Raw genomic sequence first — 21,507 nt, forward strand, 5'->3', positions numbered from 1 at the left:
GCAGATTTTTTTTGGGGGGGGGGTTATTCTTTTAATGCGAGCTATTCTGCTCAGAAAGCTAGGAACCGTTTAATTCATTCAGAATGAGCTGATTAATCACAGCACTGAAACAACAAGAGCTGCACCCCAAATCTCGCCCTCAGAGACCCAGAAAATCATCAGTGCACTTTCATATAACATAGCCTGTTAAAATCCTCTTTTAAAAAAAAAAAAAAAAAGGCAGAAAGACTACAAGTCCCAAAAGGCAACACTCCATTGATCAAGTTTATTACAGCTTATTCAAGGCGTCAAATAAACAGACATATAAATAATGATTAAAAGCAGCGAGGGTTATGAGACGTGGAGAGATGTGATCTTATCTATACTGTGTTCAGCGCAGGTTTACAGCAAAATTCCCCACTTGGCACAAATTCCAACACAGGAAAATTCATAAAAAATTTTAACGCGAGACCCTGTGAGCAAACCTCTCCCAGAAACACAAACTGCTCTCTGGAAAAACACCCAAACTTTCTCCCACAACCAAAATCGTATCAGCAGTAACAGGGAGGCACTTTGCATTTCTAAAAAAAAAAAACAAACAAAAAAACAAGAAAATCAGAATACATGACTTCAACCGTCTGAGGTCACTTGATGAAATCAATAGTAAAAAAAAAAAAGTAATAAATTAGATAATAATAAAGAATTATTGAGTAGGCCTTATTGCAAAGGTGAGTCACACGAAGAGACAAAAGAAAAACATTTTGAAGGGGTCCCCACAGGATTGATACACATAAGTTCTACACATACACGGTCATATTGCACTTCAAAAATGAAAATGGTTGAAATAGTTATTTTTAAACATGAATATGTGCTGGTAACAACAGGGTGGCTAGAAAGAAATAAGTGAGCAAGTAGCTAAAAAACTTTATTTTGTTAAGATGATGTTTGAGTTAATGCAAAGGAGAAGGTAAGTACAACCCGACTGCTTTATACACTGACTGGACTTCAGCCAGTAATCGTATGTGATGGCACAGCTGTTTCATGTTTTCATGTCACTGTTTATTAAAAACAGTTTGCTTATTTTTAAAAACTATACAATAGAAATTAAACTAAATCTGACTGTTACTTAACTACACTCTAATCTGAACTATTAATACGACATACAATATCACCATTTAATGTTATTGTAAAATACTGGAATATTCAACATGCAACTTGCATCCGTTCGTACGTTTTTTCTCCTTTGCACAAAACCAAAATCAACTAAATATTGCGACGTATCCACGGCAACAGTGATAAATCCACACGTGTCACTCGCGAATAGGACTAAGTTTCGACTAGGCGTGTGATCGACGATGGTGAAGAAAAATCCTCAATTTAACAGTGATGGGAATACGTAAGCACTAGGTCTGTTCGTTTCGCACAAGATAGGAATCCTCACCCTTTCAGAGTGTCCCGCAGTCTTTTTTCCGAAATGTGATCCAGGGCTAATCTCCATCACGGTGGGGATTGTCTGGCAGGGGTTCCCAAACTGAGATCTAGAGACTCCCAGAGACCTTGACAGAACTGCCAGATTACAGTAAATTTCCACAATAAAATTGGAAAATGTCTTCCCCTTTTTGGGAATATTTGTGTTTATATTCACATATTTCAGAAATTCTACATTCTATTCATCCTCCGAATAAAAAAAATAACATTGATACATATCATGGGTATATACATAGTACTAAATATATAGAAATAAATAGTCATGTGTCTTACAGGAAATGACATATGCAGATTCAGGACGTGACATCATGATTTAGAGATGTTTCCACGTTTTAGTGTGTTAAACACCCACTGCATTGAAGCCTTTAGTGGGAGTCAGATAAAGTATTATTATTATTATTATTATTATTATTATTATTATTATTATTAATAATTACATTTATATAGCACTTTTCCAAATGCTCAAAGTGCTTTACAGTGAAGGGGAACTCACCTCACCCACCACCAATGTGTAGCACCCACCTGGGTGATGCACGGCAGCCAGAACGCTCACCAAACATTAGCAAAGGTGGAGAGGGAGAGAACATTTATTTAGCCAATTAAATCTGGGGATGATTTTTTAGTGGCAAGTTTTTGCGAGAGCCAGATCTGGGATTTGGCCAGGACACCGGGGAACCCCCTACACTTAGCGATAAGTGTCATGGGATCTTTAATGACCACAGAGAGTCAGGACCTCGGTTTAACGTCTCACCCGAAAGACGGAGTGACAAAAAGCATCCATTATTAAGGAGGGAGGTCCTCAACCAGAGGTGGCTATTTTAGGGGGTATGAAAAATTTGGGAACCCCTGCTTTCAGTAACAAAGAAGAAACAAATTAATCCATTATTTTAATCTATTATTTTAACCATATTTTAACTGCAGGATTCATACCCAACTGAAGCCTAAACATTGATTTTAAAAAAATACAGGCAAGTGATGGACACAGTTTGCATTTCTTTGGTTTAAAAAAAAAAAAGATTTTTTATTGAGCTGGGGGAGTGAACCAACAACCCTCAGATGTTGGTTTCGGTGGGGGGCGGGGGGGGGGAGTGGGTGACCGCACTCAGAACAAAGCCACTGAAGCGGCAGCAGAAAGATAACCAACGGTAAAGTACGAGCGTTTGAAGCTGCGTCTACGACAGAAGAGGACTTTATGGAGCCGCGGCTTTTTGAAGACATGACCTTTCCCCCGAGGCTCGGTGGCCAGGATCAAACAGGCTGCCTCTGGGACCGGGGACCAGCTGGGCTCCGGCGCGAGGGAAGGGGAGCTCGAGCGAGAGCAGCCTTCAGCTGCGGTCAGCGAAGCAGCAGATTCTCGGCTCCGAGGAGCGCAGCGTAGCGCTAGCATCTGTCAGCGTCGTGTAACGCGAGCATGAGAAGGCCCGGGAAGAGGGCCAGGAGAGTGCAACTGTCCGTCAAACTTTCAAACGGTAGAATTCTAAAAAGTGTCCGTTAGTGAGAGCGGGAAAAACTTCAGTGAGAAGCAGCTAGTGGGGGGTGGGGGGGGGGTGGAGAACACATCTCCTGTGAAACAGGTCTGTGGCAAATCTAAATCTAAATCTAAAGCGTTGAGTTTGTCTTTATGTGTCTTTAACACAACATCTGAAGTTCATTTCAAGGTCACCCCAACCTTCAGAAGACTAAAATCCATTTAAAAAAGTTTTAAAAAAACAAAACAAATGTTAACGTAACAAAATTTATGGAAAAAAAAAGTATAAGTTCATTTGAATACAGGACTTTGACCAGCAGTCCATACTTTGGAATGGTGCTATAATAGTACAATACTACTACTTCTACACACACACACACACGTCCGTCAAAAACATGGCAAATTCTTTAAATGTTTTGCCTCAAAGGTTTTCCTGGAAAAAAAGGGTTTCCCCAAACGGTTTTACGAGCATTTACGGAACTCAAGCGGCCCGGAAAACCATGCTAGTCCGAGACGCTGAAACCATCCTGAACAGAATTCCGAGATTTTTACAGTTGGTTACAGCTGTTTGTGAGTCTTTGAACTGACCAAATACCTCAAATAAAGCGCACCTGAGCTGCTGAAAACATTCATAGAGAGGCTGGAAGAAACCTACAGCCAGATGAATTCAGCTCAAGTGGAATCCTCTATCAAAAACCCTTTTTTGACTGAGGCAGACCAAAATGGAAATCCAACTGCCGAATTGAATTGAAAGTCTTCTTCGCGTAGGAAATTTCAAACAGGCTTTGCGAAAGTGCGAAGCCACACCTTTAGCCACTGCGGTTAATTAGTCAAAGGTCGATACCAAAAAACTTTGTCGTGAGTTTAACTCCTACCAGACCTTTCTGAAGAACTGCCATACTTCTCAGGGAAAGTTTTACAAAGACCCTACATCACAACACCTTACAACAGATGACAATATAAAGACACATATTCTTAATTTCTACAAAAACATAATTCCATAGATATTTAAAGCAACGTACGTTATGTAAGGCAGGGCGGATGTATTGCAGAATATTCATATCCATTTTTAGGGCTATACATGCATACGTCGATTCATAAACACATTTGATCGTAAGAACTCAAGTTACAGTGTCAATAGCTTCTTAAGAAATGAGAACAGACCAGACATGAATTCAAGTAATAGAAATAATGCTCAACTCTGTTTTTTAAAACAGAGAAAACATACAACATACAAACACACATGCATACACACACACAAACATACACACACACACACACACACACACGCGAACCAATAATATGGCTTCTAAAGTCAAGAATCAAGGCAGTTAAATAAATAGCCTTTTTTCTTCTGTTTTCTTTTTTTTCCTCCAGTTGACAACCAGACTTTGTGTTCCTGCTCCACTTTGGTCTGGAGAAAATGAAAAGAAACCTAAGTATTTACTTCTCCCTTCCTGTTTCATATGTACACAGCGACTTAAGATCGACCAGCGGTCTAAAACATCATTGTATTGTTTTTTTTGTTGTTGTTTTTTTCTGCTTCTTCAAACCAACGCGTGAGTAAAACGCGTGAGTGCTGTGAGTAAAACTCTAACGCTATTTACCTAAGATAGCTTCTACAAGAAAACCACACACACACGAAAAATAAACTCTTTTTGCGAAGCGTTAAATTTCCCCGTCGTCACCGCCGCCCTGCGCAGGCCCCGTCGCGTCGTTTTGGGGTTTTATACAGCATATGACACCTACGTTATACATTACACGTTTTGAATATGTTTCACAATAAAGAAAAACAAATTAGGAAGGCAGCATCTGACACAGGGACTGCAGAAGAGGTCCTGTTTGCGTGTCCAGGTGAGTCGCAATGCACAAACCCCCCCTCCCCCCCCCCGCATTCGTCTGATTAATCCATTGACCCACCAGCCGTGAGCCATACACATCTCTTGAGTTCCGTATGCCCCCCCCCCATCGCCACTGTCGCAACGCAAATACATTCAGATCGAACGACCGTGGGCGTGGCGGGGATGGGAGGGGTCAAGGGGGCGGGGTCTAAGAGGAGGGGGGCGGGGATTCCTTTAAGGCTGGAGGACGGCTGGCTCCTCCCCCCCGGGGGACTCTGTGAGGTCACAAGTGAGAAGAGAGCCGCGATCTGGCCGGGTCCGATTCGGGGAGGCTGGCAGCCGAGCCCTTTCGGGACGGGCCGGAGTCCAGCGTCCCGGGCCCCTTCCCGCCCTGGGGGGCAGCCTCGGAGGGGGGGGGCGTGGGGGGAAAGGACCCCGCCCCCGTTTGGTGGGACAGGGATGAGCGCTGGGGGGTACCCCTCAGCCCTGGGGGTCCGGAGGAGGAGGAGGAGGAGGAGGCGACGGCAGGAGGGGCCTGGGATTGGGCGGGTCCCGTGGAGGCCAAGGATACGCGGGGCGAGGGGGGCGAGCTGGCAGGGGCGGGGCCTGGGGCGGTGGGCGGGGCCCCCTCCTGGCGGAGGGAGAGCTGGGAGGCGGAGAGCGCGGCCCCGGCCTGACCCAGGCCACCAGCCTGCAGGGGGTGGGGGCTCTTGAGGGGGGCGGGGCGGTGGGTGGGGCTGGGGGCGTGGTGCTGCACCAGGGAGAGCTGGGAGCCGGAGGTTCCCGCCGAGCCGTACTGGAAGGTCCGCCCCCCCCCGGCCGCCAGGGGGCTCTGGACGGGCGGGCTGGACATGGCGGAGGCGAAGGCGGCGGCACCGGGGGGGAACTGCAGGCACTGCAGGGGGGAGGCCGAAACTGGGCTGGACAGGCTCTGCACCACCTGGAACCTGCGCACCATGCGGGGGGAGGGCACGGGCCCCGCCCCCACCAGCGCCCCGCCCCCCAGCGGCACCCCCACCAGCGGGCTCCCCACCAGCGGGTTCACCACCTGCGGGCAGAAGCTCATGGCCACGGCCTGCTGGAGGCTGGCGATGGCCGAGCCGGGGGGGGGGCTGGCCGGGGGGGGCGAAGATGCCCCCGTGCGCGGGTGGGGTCATGGACATGGCCCGCGAGCGCTGCAGGTCCACCAGCTGCACCATCTCCCGGTCGTACTTGACGATCTCCTGGATCATCTCGTTCTCCTGGTTGTTGAAGACGCCCGAGTTGAGGTCGTGCTGCACCTTGTGCTGCAGGATGGAGTTCTTCTTACCTGCGGAGCCACGGCAACCAGAACACGGCCGTCAGGTGCGTCACGCTCGCGTTCCGCATTTACCCAATCAGCTCGGGCCGCTTACCCCGACACCTTCAATAGCGCACACAGACATTAGCAACAGGCGGCGGTGCAGTATATAAGGGTTTAAAAAAAAAAAAAACTTGGCTTGTAACCAAAAGGTTGCAGGTTTGATTCCCAGATAGGACACTGCCATCGTACCCTTCGGTAAACTACTTAACCTGGACTGCTGTATAAACGGATTGTGTGTTTTTTAAAAAAGGCCCCCTGGATTAAAAGCAGCTGCTAAAATGTAATGTAATGTAATTACACCAGGCTCCCGGGGTCAGAGTCCTTACCCGACCCTCTCAGTGTGACGCTAAGCGCAGCTGAAGGTGACAGAGGGAGATTTAAGGACGCGCCGCTTCAAGCACAAATGGATGTGAAGGTGACGTGCGGAGAGGAACAGAAGCAGAATACATTATCAGAGCTTGAGAGGGGTGGGGGTGGGGGGGGGGGGCTGAGATACAGGTGCTCAGACAGGTGTGTTTTGTGGAAGACGGGGGCAGTGATTTGGCTATCGTGGCTGGTGTGGGGACCTCATACACACGCACACACACACACACACAGAGGCACATCTCACTCACAGCTCTCTCTCAAGCTGTTGTGTTTTGCTGAGTCACAATGTCTCTGGTGTCAGTGTGAGTTACTGAGACGCCATCGGTGTTACAGCTCCAGGAGCACAGCAGCTGGGAACCAGGGACTATCTACTGGGCTCACAGTACTGCAGGAGAGAGCTAGCACCGTCACTGTGGGGGAGCTAACACAGTGGTGACCTGAGTGACTGCCATGGCCAAATTAAATCCACCAACCCTTTGGCGGGACAAGGTCAGCTGTACTGCACCCCGGAGGTCCAGTCAGAGGTAGTCATCTACTCTGACTGTATTTCTAAAAATTCAGCATCTGTGCTTTCAGACCTGTGCCAAGACGCGAAAATTAATATTCATATTTATTTCTCGACACGACTGGTACGCAAACAACAAGTCAGGTAGCCTCTGCAGAGCCTGCTCGCTGTCTGTCTGTTTACAAAGCCAGTACGAAGGTCCCCCTTGCAGCGTCGAAGCTGTTTTACTCAACGCCAACGCAAAATTTGCAAACGTTTTCTGCGCCCAGCGCTAGACCTCAATATTTTATTATATCATTACAGCCCGCCGCTTTGATATCCTCAGAGGCAGTTTGTGTTTTTATAGTCCGCCTCTAATGATATTTGCACCAACAAGCGGCAAATGAGAATCCTTCGAAGATTGTTCCCGAGTGCGTCTGACTTCCTTCTCTCTCATCCAGCCCGTTTGCGAACGCTTCTGAAAACAGCGCAGCGTTTTAATATTAATCACATGCTTAATAACAAGCAAGCCGCACGTTACCCGTTATCTATCGCTGTAAGCTACCGTACGAGGCCCCAAAAACAGCGTAGCTGGGAGTAGTCATGGAGCTGAGCCCGCACGTGGAACCAGGTGGGCCTTCACAGTGGGGCGTGGTCCAGTCAAGGTAAATGTGTGGTGGGGGGGGGAGGTGGCAGGGCACTATTTAGGCGGCCAGGGCCCACCCATGTCGACGCCTGTGATGTGGCCCAGTAAGGGAGGCCCTCAGTGACAGACAGACTGTGACGGAATTTCCTCATTTTTCCTAATTTCGCTCGAGCCATGCACCTCCGTGACCTTTACGGACCGGCCATCTCCGTTCCAGGGTCCCGGAGAGCTGCAGGGTCTGTCGGGTTTTCTGTCTTACCCTTAATATCAGCAGCCAATTCAGACCCGAGAAACCAGGGACAGGTGAGTTAACTGTGTAATCGACTGCTTTAATTGATCGATTAAGAGCGGAGTACACAACAAGAAACCAGCAGACCCTGCAGCCCGCCAGGACCAGGACTGAAGGTCACTGCTACAGACCCACTGGCTCTGCATTCTCAACGCCGTGAGTTCTGTTCTGCTACCGCTGGAGTCAAAATGATCCAATTCAGGGAGCATCTTTCGGAGATTTGAAAAAGGGGCGTGACCACAAGGACGATACCATAGCAACGGTCGTTCGGTGCTGTGACATCACAAAGGATACTCAGGTTACCAGCCGGGGGACCTCTGGTATTTAAGAGCACTGAGAGGGAAAGAAGGAACGCAGGAGCGTCTGGAGGGTGTACAGAGCCTGTGTGTGTGTGGGCGAGGGGGGGCTGTGGGGGGGGGGGGGGGGTTACCTATGCGGTCGAGCCGGTCGATGGCCACGGTCTCGAAGGCCCGTCTCATCATGGGGTACTCCTCCAGCACCTCGTTGAAGTTGTCGACGGACAGCGAGAACAGGCGGCAGTACGTCTCCGCCCGAACGCTCGCCGTGCGACGCCCCCGGGTCAGCAAGCAGATCTCTGAGGGGATGGGGGGGAGAGGGAGAGGGGGGGGAGGGGGAGGGGGGAGGGGGCAGGGGGGAGAGAGAGGGAGAGGGAGAGGGGGGAGGGGGGAGGGGGGAGGGAGAGGGAGAGGGGAGAGAGGGAGAGAGAGGGAGAGAGGGAGGGAGAGGGGAGAGAGAGGGAGAGGGGAGAGAGGGAGAGGGAGGGAGAGAGGGGAGGGGGGAGAGCGAAGGGAGAGGGAGGGAGGGGTAGAGAGAGAGGAAAAGGGAGAGGGACGTAGAGAGAGAGGAGAGACAGAAAGGTAGAGAGCAAGAAATTGAGAGTGAGAGGGAGAGAGAGAGTAGGGGATAGAAAGAGGAAGAGAGACAAGGCAAAAAAGAGAAGAAAAGTTAGAGAGAGGGAGCGAGGGGGTGAGATAAGGTGAGAGAAGATAGAAGAGAGGGATGGAGAGAGAGAAGAAAGGAGAGAGAAAGGAGGGAGGGCAGATTTCAATTACCATGCCAGAACACACACTGATGAAATAATCCATCTGAAATATGTGCTGCCGCGCCCGGGAAGCTACTCCACCATTTTATTTTCTTCTTCTTCTTCTCTGACACATTTTCACAGAGAAAAGGCGGAATCCATGCTGCCTGTGGTGTGTTGCCAGTTCAAGCCTGAGGTGAACACCAGGTGCTCACACCTGAGGCCAGGTATAAGTAAGTCACTTTGTTCTGTTTTTTTTTTTTTTTAACTCTTTTTTTTTAAACATTCAACACTTGTAGCTTATGCACCTTTTAAAAAATCAGCAATCTTACAAAAGGTTTCTCTTTTTTATTTCTGAGTCACGGCGGGGGAACGGTCTTTTCCACACACACGTGGCGAAAAAAAGGATCTTTTGTTGTAATAGCGGAATAATTGATTTTCGTTCCGCCTTTTGGGAAAATCTGAATCTTAAAAATAAAAAAATAAAAAAAGACGTGTAATGGATTGTCATAAACACAGGGCGCTGGGCTAACTGTGACTCCTCCCCCTCGTTATTAAGGGCCAATCAGGAAAGCCGAAAGAGAAGCCAGGGGGAGAAGAGGAAAGACCCACTGAACAGCAGGAGCGGAGCATTGCGAGATGGGTCATTCGGAGATGCCGAGGTGTGCCTGAGATTAAATGAGTTTGCCCTAATTTGATTAAGACAGCTAATTAGCCGACGCTGTTCTGGCTCAAAGCCTCTTGTTAAGACTTAATGAAGTAGAATGCTTCACGATATTGGAAAGTAAACACTTTCGGCTTATTGATTTTGCTTAATTTACTTAAAAAACAAAACGGTAGGTTTCGAGATTGATTTGTTAAGGCTACCCCCAGTGGAAAGTCCCCTTCAGACCTGTCCACCGAAAGCTGACTCGCGTTTTTTTTTTTCCAAGAGGTTTTTAACAGAGATCCAGATTTAATCTACCCGCCGGTGTGCGCGTGATCGCGTGTTGTCTAACGAACGCTGAAGCGCTCGTCAGCAGACAGCCTCACCAGCTGACGGGGCTGAGTATATAGCGAAAGGAGAGAAAAAAAACATAACACTCGCTTAAAATAAAATAAAAAAACGGCTGCAACAGTCGCGTTGATTACAACGTTGATCGCGCAGTCAGATTATCTGTCTAACCGACAGCGAGTCGTGCTGAAGCACAACAGTGACAGCCGTATCTACATAAAGGCCCTTTAACATTTTCGCGTTTGATGTCTGCTTAAATCTGTTGGACAAAGTGTTTAGGGGCAAAATGTTGTTGTTTGATTGGATGATTGGGTGTAACTACACAACCCCGATCAGTGCATGCTGGAGAGGAGGGGAAGCCATGGGGTTGTGTCAGATATCTCACGACGAAAACGGGGACTGCCTATTCCAACAGATAAAACCAACCGATATTAACCCGTTCCCATGACGATAGGACAGCCCAGCACATCTGACCAATCACAGGCTGCCCCACCATCGCTGAGTAGCAGCACATTGGGAAGGGCTAGTCTCACTATGACCAGTTATAAACATATCCGGTCACTGCACACCAGATGACCAATTCCCTGTACCTGAGTTAGTCTTTCCCCTCTAATACAAGACTTGTGAACCAGATTTGTTAATAAAGGAAAGAAACAGGCAAATTATGATTATTACATGAAGAATGTTGTCCTTAATGAAGCACACACAACACCTTCACTAGAATATCATAACATTTTAAACATGTCATAACATCTCTCAACCTTTTATTTCTTATTTTATGGATCTATTATCTCCCAATTCGTAATACCCATGTCTGTACTGCCCTAATATGTTAAATAAAAAAATAAAAATAAAAAAACAAGCAAGCCTGCTTCGTTTCACTCTGCAATCTCTCAATTGACCAAAGGGGGCACTATTGCACAAAGAGCTCCTTCCCTGAGACACTAATCAATGTGATGATCACCAGCTCGAGGGAACACTACATCTGTCGAATGTACAGTGACACTCTAATGCCCGACTGAACTAAAACCTCACAGGCTAACGGATTTCAGGGCAACCCACCCGCCAATCAAAAGTCCCGTTTAATTGCTTAGGACTGCTGACTCATAAAACCGCCATTCTGAGGTAAAGAAGGCGCTTTACGAGCTTCATAATCACAAAGGATTTGGGAAACGCATACATTTGTGCGAAGAGTCTTTTTTCTTTCTCCTCCAATTTTTATTCTGTGAAAAAAAAAAAGCCACAACGTGCCCGGGCCAGCCGAAGCGGTTTCTCGGAGAAGAGGCTCCAGCGGCGCGCCGATAACCGAAGCTTTGGCTGTAAAAAAAGTTTCCGGCGCGGCGGAGACGACAACGCGGAAGGAAATCTGCAAGCCTTTCGGAAACAGAGCGGGCTGTTGAGTCGCCTTTTTGTGCGAAAGAGAAAAAAAAAGAGAGAGAGAGACATCTTTCTCCAGACAACCCGCAAGGACCGAACCGAGGAAAAAACAAGCGGTCTGGGGAGATTAACGACTTCCTGTCTCTGAGCCGTAAACGGCCGACGCTGGCCTGACGCGAGCGACCAAACCGAAATAAATCCACGCTAGAACGTTACAAACGACCCTGTCACGGGTGCCGCGTGAGCCCGGCCCAGCCCTGCATTATTAATTAGCCACGTGCGTCCCCCCCCCCCCCCCCCCCGCCATCGTCAAAGCCACACACCGTCCTGCACACCAGCCCACGCCACACCTCTCCGTTTGAATTTTTTTAAACTCGTTTCTCTTAGTCTCTTCTTTCAGTGTTTTTTTTTTTTTTTTTTTTGAGATATGAAAAATGACCCAGAAACCTCCAAAAAGGACCTCCGGCCCTTCTTTCTGGGTCGGCGGGACTTCAAAAACAGCCTCTGAGGGGACGCTTTGAATCTGGGACACGACAGTTGGAAGTCGGGGGGGGGGGGCGGGGGGGGCACTCGAATAGGAGTCAAACACTAAGGGCAAAACACTCCGGGTTTATTCTCCTTATCTCACTGCAGTTGTGGCTTTTTTATGTACTGATATCACAGCTGGGGTCACCCTGGGCTTAGAGAGCCTTTACACATCTCTTAGAAAACATCTACAAAAGCTGCATGTGGGATTTCTGGACATCTTTTTTTTCTTATTGATGATATACAGACCAAATGGGTCAAATACATATTTGTTTTTGGATTCAAATACTTTTCTGTGCTCTATTGATCTTGCCTGGCGTAACTGAGCCAGCCAGTATGACCAGAAGGCGGGGTTTTGCATTTCACTGGTTTCCAGACAAGAATCAGTAAAGCGAAGAAAACAAAAGCGAAAAACAAATACGTATTTGACCCGTGTCTGATGATATATTACTAAAACCCAAACGCTGTCTGTAACAGTGCATGTGTGGCAGAGCGGGACAGGGTCTGTGCTCGGGGGAAGTGCTCCTGACACTCTGACCCTAACTGTGTGCTGTCGGGGGTGTCTGGTGGCGCAGCCTGTAGAGCGCTGTCCACATGCTCATTACGAGCCGCGACGTCGGCGGTTCGCTGCCCGTAGCCGAGGCCAGAACGATCCAGATTCAAACCTGGACCATGGGGCTTACCCGCGCACGAGAACCAGTTCCTTAACAGAACGAGCCACCGAGCAGCCCCCCTCCCCCCCCCCCCCCCCCAATTCTCTGGCTCTCAGAAGCTGATTTTTTATTTAAATTTTTTTGGCAAATGAAAAGCGAAGGCGTGACGGAGCCGCACCTCCGAAGTAGGAGCCGTCGGAGAGCTTCATTCCCATGGTGCCCTTGGTGAGCACGCTCACCACCCCGTGCTGGATGAAGTACATCTTCTTGCCGATGGTGCCCTCCCTGATGATGTAGTCCCGGGGCTGGAAGACCTCGAAGCGCAGCTTGGTCAGCATGGCGGTCACGAAGTTGGGTTCCGCGTTGGCGAAGAGGGGCATGGACGCCACCAGCTTCCTGCAGTTGAAGTTCACGATTTCCTGGGGGGGCGAGAGACGAAGAGAGCGAGAGAGTGTCACAGTGCGACTCGTCGCACGCGCACCTTGCTGTTGTCTGTCGTGTCCAGGTGTTCGCAGAGGAACACCAACCGGTAAATTTAAAGACACAAAAAAACACAAAAAAACAAGAACTCCCACACACTATATCTCCTGCCAATCTGCCCAACTTTATGCAACGTGTCAGTTAAAAAAAAAAAACAAACAAAAAAAAACAACGTTACAAGCCTCATCAGGGTCAAAAGTGAGACAAACTGAAATACTGGTTTTTAACTGACACACTGAAGCTTGGCAGCAGGCCCGCAGCGGGGGGGCAGTTTCCACGTTCACAGAAAGACATCACGATACGACATCATGCCAGGTAGCGCGTGACACCGTCCAGCTCCTTACTCATTACCCTACACTGCCCCCCCCCACCCCTCCCAAACATCCCCCCCTCCCCCGCCATGGAGCCCCCCCCCCTCACCTCCCTCAGCGGCTCGTTCAGCTCCTCCAGGATGCTCTCCTCGTCGAACATCTTGCCCTGGTACCGGTGCTCGTAGTAGTCGTGGATCTTCTGGCGAAAGTCGGCCGGAAGTTTGTGAAAGGACATGTACTGCTCCACTTGTTTATACTGAAATGAGAGGGGGAGAGAGGGAGAGAGGGAGGGGGAGGGAGGGAGGGAGAGACAGAGGGGGAGGGAGAGAGAGAGGGAGGAAGGGAGGGGGAGAGGGAGGGAGAGAGGGGGAGGGAGGGAGTGAGGGGGGAGAGAGGAGTGAGGGGGAGGGGGAGGGAGAGAGGAGGAGGGAGGGAGAGAGAGGGGGAGAGAGGGGGACAGAGAGAGAGAGGGGGACAGAGAGGGAGAGGGGGAGAGAGGGAGAGAGAGCTAGTCAGGCATTCTCTTCTTTTTATTGAATGGGGGGATTCAAGCTCCATATGTGCTTAAGTAACACTGCTATCACGGTTGTCCTGGCAATAGAGTGTGATTAAACTGAACGGAGAGAGAGAGAGAGAGAGAGAGAGAGAGAGAGGAAATGGTACACGCAAAGGAGAACATTTGCTATTGTTGAAATAACCATATCATTTTTTTCTCCTCGTTATTAACTTTGGCTAATTATATGAGCATCATGTCAGTAATGCATATTGAACTGAGTGAGGGGGAGGAGAGGGCAGGGGGGAGGGGGGGCGGCTTCCTCTTATTCTTCCTCTCTGATTAAATTTCTTGGTCCCTGACCTCACTGCTGGAGCTTTGAAACTAATGATACACTGTTTACAGTTCTCTACTTCCTTTTCCACCATAGAGAGTTCCTTTCAGGGAAGAAAGAGGGAGAGTGATTCTCTCCACTCGAAGGAGGTGATAATGGGAGAGAAGACAATGCAATGTCCCTGCAGTTTGGGGCTGTGGATCTTGGAAGAGAGGGGGGGAACAGTAGTACTAGCAGACTGCAGATAGAGGGCGCCAGACTAGGCAGTTGAGCTCCTCTGTCAGCATTCACTGTTTCTCCCTTCCTGTCTCTTCAGCCGAAGTACTATTCAAGTTCACCTCGTTTCCCTCAGATTGTTTCTGAAGTCACCTTAGGTGGTCTGTCCAAGAACATTTTCAACAAAGAAAAAACAAAAAACAAAGAAAGCCACTCTCAAGATGTGCCAAGCGTTTTTAAACCAGGCTGCTGGCTTTGAAGTCTGCTCGATACGGGGCAACAAAACAACAAAGTACTTTCCTCAAAGTAAATTTTTTTTTTTTTTTTGAAAAATTATAATTACAGTACAAATTTGGAACACATTTTCAAACTCCATTGAGAGCCACTCTGCCTTACTTAACAGGAGGACTAATTGGTGTGTGTGTGTGTGTGTGTGAGAGAGAGAGAGAGAGAGAGAGTGAGGGAGTATGTGAATGTGTGTGTGTGTGTATAAGGGAGAGAGAGAAAAGGGGTGTGAATGAGTGTTTGTAACAATATAGTTGAGAGGACATTTGTCAATTTCGTGAGTTTGCCTCGAATAATCGAGTCCAGTGGCCTGTGCCTGTAATTGGGTAAACACAGTTAACAGTTTAGCTCTGGCCTGTGCACAGCCTACACAGTGCCTGTGTTCCAATGTGTTTCACTGTGCTTCTGTTCCCATAAAATGCCCATAACCGAGACTGTGGGTTAATTCCATAATCACTGCATTTCCACTCCTTGCGTCTCTTCCTCCCGTCCTTTCCTCGCTCCTAAGCTCCACCCCCACCAGAGGACGCGAGGGAGAGATGCAGGGATGAGACACGGGGACGGAGGAATCGAGGTAACGTGCGTCAGGCGAACGGAACGTCCCTGTTCAGCCAAACGTCAGGTGGAAAGGAAGTCCGATTACAGACGTGGCAGATGTGGAGAGGTGGATCCACAGGGGGATCATTCATGCATCACACGCTCTAAAAATAGACTTCCAAAAAGGCTGCACTCGTGTGTCCTCGCTCAAGCATCCTCCAGGAGCACGTGAGGGACTGGAACGTCCTTAAAGATGGCCGACCTGGCTCGATTTCGGGGTCACGCGAGGAGACGAGGACGGATGAAATAAGCGATCGGGACGATCACATTCAGCTCAGCTCAGCTCAGCTCAGCTCAGCTCAGACCAGCTCAGACCAGCTCAGCTCAGCTCAGCTCAACTCAGCTCAGCTCAGCTCAGCTCAGACCAGCTCAGCTCAGCTCAGCTCAGCGCCGCCTCCTGCAGGTCAGAAAAGCAGACGTGCGATTACGCCGTTACTGCCGCCTTCCGTGTCCGAGACGTGAGCGACAACCACTCTCTTTCCCAGGGCCGTACCGAGAAGTATTTCTGATGCGTAAAACCTTTCCGCCGTCCTGATTCGTCTGATTCAGTTTTTTTGATAGGCAGACTCACAGAGAAGGGAAGAGGGAGAGCGAGTCGCCAAGTTTCGTCAACCCAGGCATGCGTTCAAGCAGGGCGAGGCAGTGTGAATTATTCAGATCCGCTAAGAGCTTCTCTTTCGGCTGTCCCTTAAAATCAAAACAAAACAAAAAAAACACAGCTTTTTGCTTTATTTCCAAGTTTGGAGTCTGAACTGTCGGCCAACCCCCTACCCCCTACCCACACCCTACATATTCGGGGCCAATAGCAGTGCTGGTTCTCATTCTTCCCCTCCAAACAGGGATCAGAGTAGACCTGGGACACAAGGCGAGTTAAGTGTCTGACCAATCAGTGACATTGATCGATCGATTAACGATGTGGTTGCAAAGAACACCAGCGGCACTGATTGGCTTGGAGGGCCACATTTGAGTATTCTTGTCCTCCAGCCTCAGACAGAAGGACAGAGTGTAGGCAGCCCTGCTGAAAATTCCAGTTTAAACCGGCTTAAACTGGTCAGTCTGGTTCAAGATGTGTTTAAAACACTTTTAGCTGGACAACCAGCTGTCTACCGGCTGACTAGCCAATCGTGAGCTTGTCCACCAGCTCACTCCACCAGTTTTGACCAACCACAGACCAGCTATCACCAGTAAGAAGTGTCAAAAACACCAGTTTAAACCAGCTTAAACCAGCTTAGAATCCCAGCTGATCTCATCTGGTATTTTCAGCAGGGAGGTCTGAACCAGTGCCTCTGATGTACGCACTGCCAGCCACTGCGGGAAGCATTACCAATGCAGGCCTCCCACCACACGGTGGCGCTGTGGCTAACCGCTCGCTGCTCTGTGGGCCTGTGTGCACACAGTGTCAGCCCAGACAGGGCCAGGATTCCATTCAGGGTCCACGGAGACGGTTGCTTCGTCGTCGCCGGATGCGCTAGTTAACAAGAATTTAAAATCTCCTTCGCCTGGCATCCCCCTGGACACGGGCGTGCTTAATCACACCACAAGAGGGTAGACGCGTTTTAGTTCCCTGCTCCCGAGTCAGGTGTGCGTTTTTTTTCCTTTCGTTGCCTCTTTTCGGTCTTGTAATTGCTGCTGAGAAGGTCAAGTAAAGGTCAATGGGAATTTCTCCGACAGCTGATTACCCAAATTAATTTTTTTTTCTCCTCGCATGCCCTTCTCATCTGTGCATATTTGTGCGGCGATCGCTGTTGAATGTTTCGCGTCTGCCTGTCAGAAACTAAGCCGGCTTCCTCTCCTCTCCACGCTGAGAGGAGTGGGAACATGGCCGACGGCACAGACTCGTCTTAAACACACACACACAGACCGCTGCGCAGCTCTGTCATGTCGGTGTTTCCCTGTCACAGACCGGAGTCATAAAAGCTATCAATCACATCACTGTGTGAAGTTATCACCGGGTTTAAAACCTGCACTGTGAAACAATTATACACAAGACTGTAAGATCACAACCTGTTTTACCCTGAGTGCATTTCAATGCACTATCCTCTGAGCAGCCAAGATTTATCAGCGTTTAGAAAATATTATTTTTTGGTGTTCACAGGGAATACACAGTTTCACGTGTTTATCAAGCAATTATTTGCTTGACGAAGTCAATTTCTGAACAGACTTTCAATTTAAACATGCATTTGTTAATATTCAGCACATCCTGTTACACAAGGCTGCTTGGTGTGGGCAAGGGGAATTCAGAATACACGCAAGACCAAGAATATCACGGTTTTTTAAAATAGAAGAGAGGAATGGCACAGGCAGCGCCTCGTTTAACTGGTGCGAATAACAGCGGCAGAACGCCACAGAGCCAGAACAGAACCCTGGCCCAAAACGAAACGGAAATCCTGCAAGGAACCATGAATAATGCAATAAAGACCGGAGCGTGGCTGTCACCTGTCTGTATCCAGGGACAACGACCTTCCTTGACCTTCAGCTAAAAATTCCATCTTAAAAAAAGATAAAAAATTTTTTTTTTTTAACTTGATTAAAAAGTGAATAAATGTATGAATGACACGCTACGTACATGATGCGGAATTAAGAGTGGGCTTGAGCGAACGAGAGGCTGAACTACAGAGAGAGAGAGAGAGAGAGAGAGAGAGAGAGAGGAAGAAAGAGAGAGAGAGAGAGAGAGAGATAGAGAGGAAGAAAGAGAGAGAGAGAGAGGAAGAAAGAGAGAGAGATAGAGAGAGAAAGAGAGAGAGATAGAGAGAGAGAGAGAGAGAGAGGAAGAAAGAGAGAGAGATAGAGAGAGAGAGAGAGAGAGAGAGGAAGAAAGAGAGAGAGATAGAGAGAGAGAGAGTCCTGCAGATTTACAGCCACCGTTTGACCTTCGGTGCCGATTCCTCCCTCTACAGAGAGAGAGAGGGAGAGAGGGAGAGAGAGAGAGACAAAGAGAGAGGGGGGAGAGAGGAGAGAGAGGGAGTGAGTGAGAGAGGAGAGAGAGATAAAATGAGTGATGGGACAGCGGCCCACGGACAGATAACAGCGGGCGTGTGGAAGCCCCAGGAGAGGGGACAGGAGAAAAGAGAAAGGGAACGAGGGAGGAAGGGAGAGGTACCGAGCCTTTCGGCCATTGGCTGAAGGGGTAGGCGGGGCTCAGCGCTGAGTCATCGATGAGTCACCGCTGAGTTATGGCTGCAGGGGATGGGTGGGGGGTGGGGGGGGGGGGGGTTTAAAGGTGCCACCTGTGGCAGTGACCACAGTTGCATTCGGTCCCACTTTAGCATGTTCCCTCCAAAAGCCCCCCCCCCCCTCCAATGAGCTACTTTGTGGAAATTTGGAGGAATTTTGTGATGCGCAACAGGTGGACTTGACAGGTGAAAATAGGGAAAACAGAGGAGGAGAAAACCGAAACCGACCGGCCCTATCCTCTCCTCCTCCAGCGGAGTGTTGCATTGTGGGATTCCCTTCTTGCTGGAAGCTTATACTCTTTGCGGGAGGGAGGGAAAAAATGAGGAAGCAAGGGAATGTAATTTGCCTTCTACCACTTCGTAAATCGGAACCGAACGCTGCTTGGAGCGGCCGCCACATTTCACTGCGGCATTTCAACCACTCCTCCCTTAAAGCCAAGGGGCCCGAACGCACACCCGGACTCGCCACAAGGGGGCAGCAGTCCATGGCACAGCCCGGGGGGGGGGGGGGTACTGAGGTCTTAAGCAGAGTTCCATGGGCTGAAAACACCTTGCGGGTTCCAGAAAGCCAGCTGACATTTTGCAGATTTTTAAAATTTTATTTTCGTCAGAGGCACTCGTCCCCGAAAAAGAAAAAAAAAATAAATAAAAAAATCGAAGGATGCTCTGTCTGGCGATCGCCTCCCGAGCGGAAAGCAAACTCACACTTCAAAAATTTCACTCAGCCGCTCTCGCGCTTCGCTTTTCGAAAAGAATCCGTTAATTAATGTGCCATAACTGGCGAAAGAAGAAGGTCACAAAACCCACAAGTTTCACAGCAGAAGAGAGAGAGAGGTAGAGAAAAAAATGTTCCCTGTAGCACAGACTGAATTATTACACCTGCCACCATCTTAAACGCTGACTTTAGACTGGGCCCCTTTGGGGTGGGGTGGGGGAGGAACAATGGCCTTATATAAACTGTCCTGTGCCAGGGAAATAGCCGGCTGCCTGCGTCCTTTGATTTTTAGCGAAAGGACCTTCTCCTCTCCTAAAATAACAGGCGTGAAGCAAGAACGAGAAGCAGGCGTTCCAAAAAAGCTCTTGAGTTTTTCTTTTCTTTTTTTTTCTTTTTTTGTAATCACCAGAAAATGTGAAGTAGATTTGTGTCGCAGAGCATCCAGGTCCCCCAGGACAAGGCGCAATAAATCACCCAAAATGACAGCCTGTGGCAACTCGAAGCAGAGAGAGAGAGAGACGGGGGGGGGGGAAATCTGTGACCTTGGCAAACCACAACTGTAGAAATGTGCTTACAGAAAACAAAACAAGGAAAAGCACATTAGCTCACAGCACAGAGGACCCAAGGCTCTAGCTCTGGGGGAAACTTAATAAAAATTATTTTGTGAATGGGAGGGGGAGGGGGGCGGAGGTCGATAGTGTGATGTCATCATCCTCAACGAGCGTTCACGTGTTCAGCAATAAGTGGGCAGGACATCCCAAAAACATTCACAGCTTCTATTTTCTATTTCTTTTTCTGTCTCTTCTGTCTAGATGCAGTAAAAATCCCAACCCCAAGATGTGACATCACCACTCCTCCCCCCCATCCCGCTACTGTCAAACTGGTACGTCCCAAGGGGGCTGTTGGGGGTGGGGGGGTGGCGGCGGTTGAGGTGGGGGTGGAGGAGCGGTATAAATTTTTAATGCGCTTGCGTTTCACGGCTCTGAAGTCAACATCGCGGGTCTGCGGAGGAATTCTAATTTTGGTTCAGGAGAGACAGTCACACGGCCGCATACCTCACCGTCTGGCGTCTCTAAACCCCGCTCCACTGCGTCACAAACGCGTCGGCGGGCGTCTCTAAACCCCGCTCCACTGCGTCACAAACGCGTCGGCGGGTCCGGAGTCTCTAAACCCCGCTCCACTGCGTCACAAACGCGTCGGCGGGTCCGGCGTCTCTAAACCCCGCTCCACTGCGTCACAAACGCGTCGGCGGGCGCCTCTAAACCCCGCTCCACTGCGTCACAAATGCTTCGGCGGGCGTGTCTAAACCCCGCTCCACTGCGTCACAAACGCCGCTCTACTGCGTCACAAACACGTCGGCGGGTCCGGCGTCTCTAAACCCCGCTCCACTGCGTCACAAACGCGTCGGCGGGCGTCTCTAAACCCCGCTCCACTGCATCACAAACGCGTCGGCGGGAGCCTCTAAACCCCGCTCCACTGCGTCACAAACGCGTCGGCGGGCGCCTCTAAACCCCGCTCCACTGCATCAACAAACGCGTCGGCGGGTCCGGCGTCGGTAAACCCCGCTCCACTGCGTCACAAACGCGTTGGCGGGTGCCTCTAAACCCCGCTCCACTGCTTCACAAACGCGTCGGCGGGCGCCTCTAAACCCCGCTCCACTGCGTCACAAACGTGTCGGCGGGTCCGGCGTCTCTAAACCCCGCTCCACTGCGTCACAAACGCGTCGGCGGGCGCCTCTAAACCCCGCTCCACTGCGTCACAAACGCGTCGGCGGGCGCCTCTAAACCCCGCTCCACTGCGTCACAAACGCGTCGGCGGGTCCGGCGCCTCTAAACCCCGCTCCACTGCGTCACAAACGCGTCGGCGGGAGCCTCTAAATCCCGCTCCACTGCGTCACAAACGCGTCGGCGGGGGCCTCTAAACCCCGCTCCACTGCGTCACAAACGCGTCGGCGGGAGCCTCTAAACCCCGCTCCACTGCGTCACAAACGCGTCGGCGGATGCCTCTAAACCCCGCTCCACTGCTTCACAAACGCGCCGGCGGGCGCCTCTAAATCCCGCTCCACTGCGTCACAAACGCGGCGGCGGGTCCGGCATCTCTAAACCCCGCTCCACTGCGTCACAAACGCGTCGGCGGGAGCCTCTAAACCCCGCTCCACTGCGTCACAAACGCGTCGGCGGGCGCCTCTAAACCCCGCTCCACTGCGTCACAAACGCGGCGGCGGGTCCGGCGTCTCTAAACCCCGCTCCACTGCGTCACAAACGCGTCGGCGGGCGCCTCTAAACCCCGCTCCACTGCGTCACAAACGCGTCGGCGGGCGCCTCTAAACCCCGCTCCACTGCGTCACAAACGCGTCGGCGGGTCTCGAGGCGGCAGAGGGGCCATGCGTGGCGTGTGTAGATCTCTCGA

At 49.9% G+C, this 21,507-nt stretch overlaps 1 protein-coding gene across 1 annotated transcript in view; it reads right to left on the reverse strand.

Moving 5' to 3' along the window:
• Positions 1 to 4,145: 4,145 nt before the first annotated feature.
• Positions 4,146 to 21,507, reverse strand: part of LOC118229419 (potassium/sodium hyperpolarization-activated cyclic nucleotide-gated channel 2-like) — a 45,465-nt gene continuing 28,103 nt past the window's right edge. Inside the window, 5 exon segments of the mRNA XM_035421359.1 lie at positions 4,146 to 5,887; positions 5,889 to 6,085; positions 8,334 to 8,498; positions 12,673 to 12,913; positions 13,395 to 13,541. Of these exon segments, the coding sequence (XP_035277250.1) occupies positions 5,060 to 5,887; positions 5,889 to 6,085; positions 8,334 to 8,498; positions 12,673 to 12,913; positions 13,395 to 13,541 (1,578 nt within the window). The 3' untranslated portion in view covers positions 4,146 to 5,059.

Source organism: Anguilla anguilla, chromosome 6 (genome assembly GCF_013347855.1).
Source record: "Anguilla anguilla isolate fAngAng1 chromosome 6, fAngAng1.pri, whole genome shotgun sequence".
Taxonomy (NCBI): domain Eukaryota; kingdom Metazoa; phylum Chordata; class Actinopteri; order Anguilliformes; family Anguillidae; genus Anguilla; species Anguilla anguilla.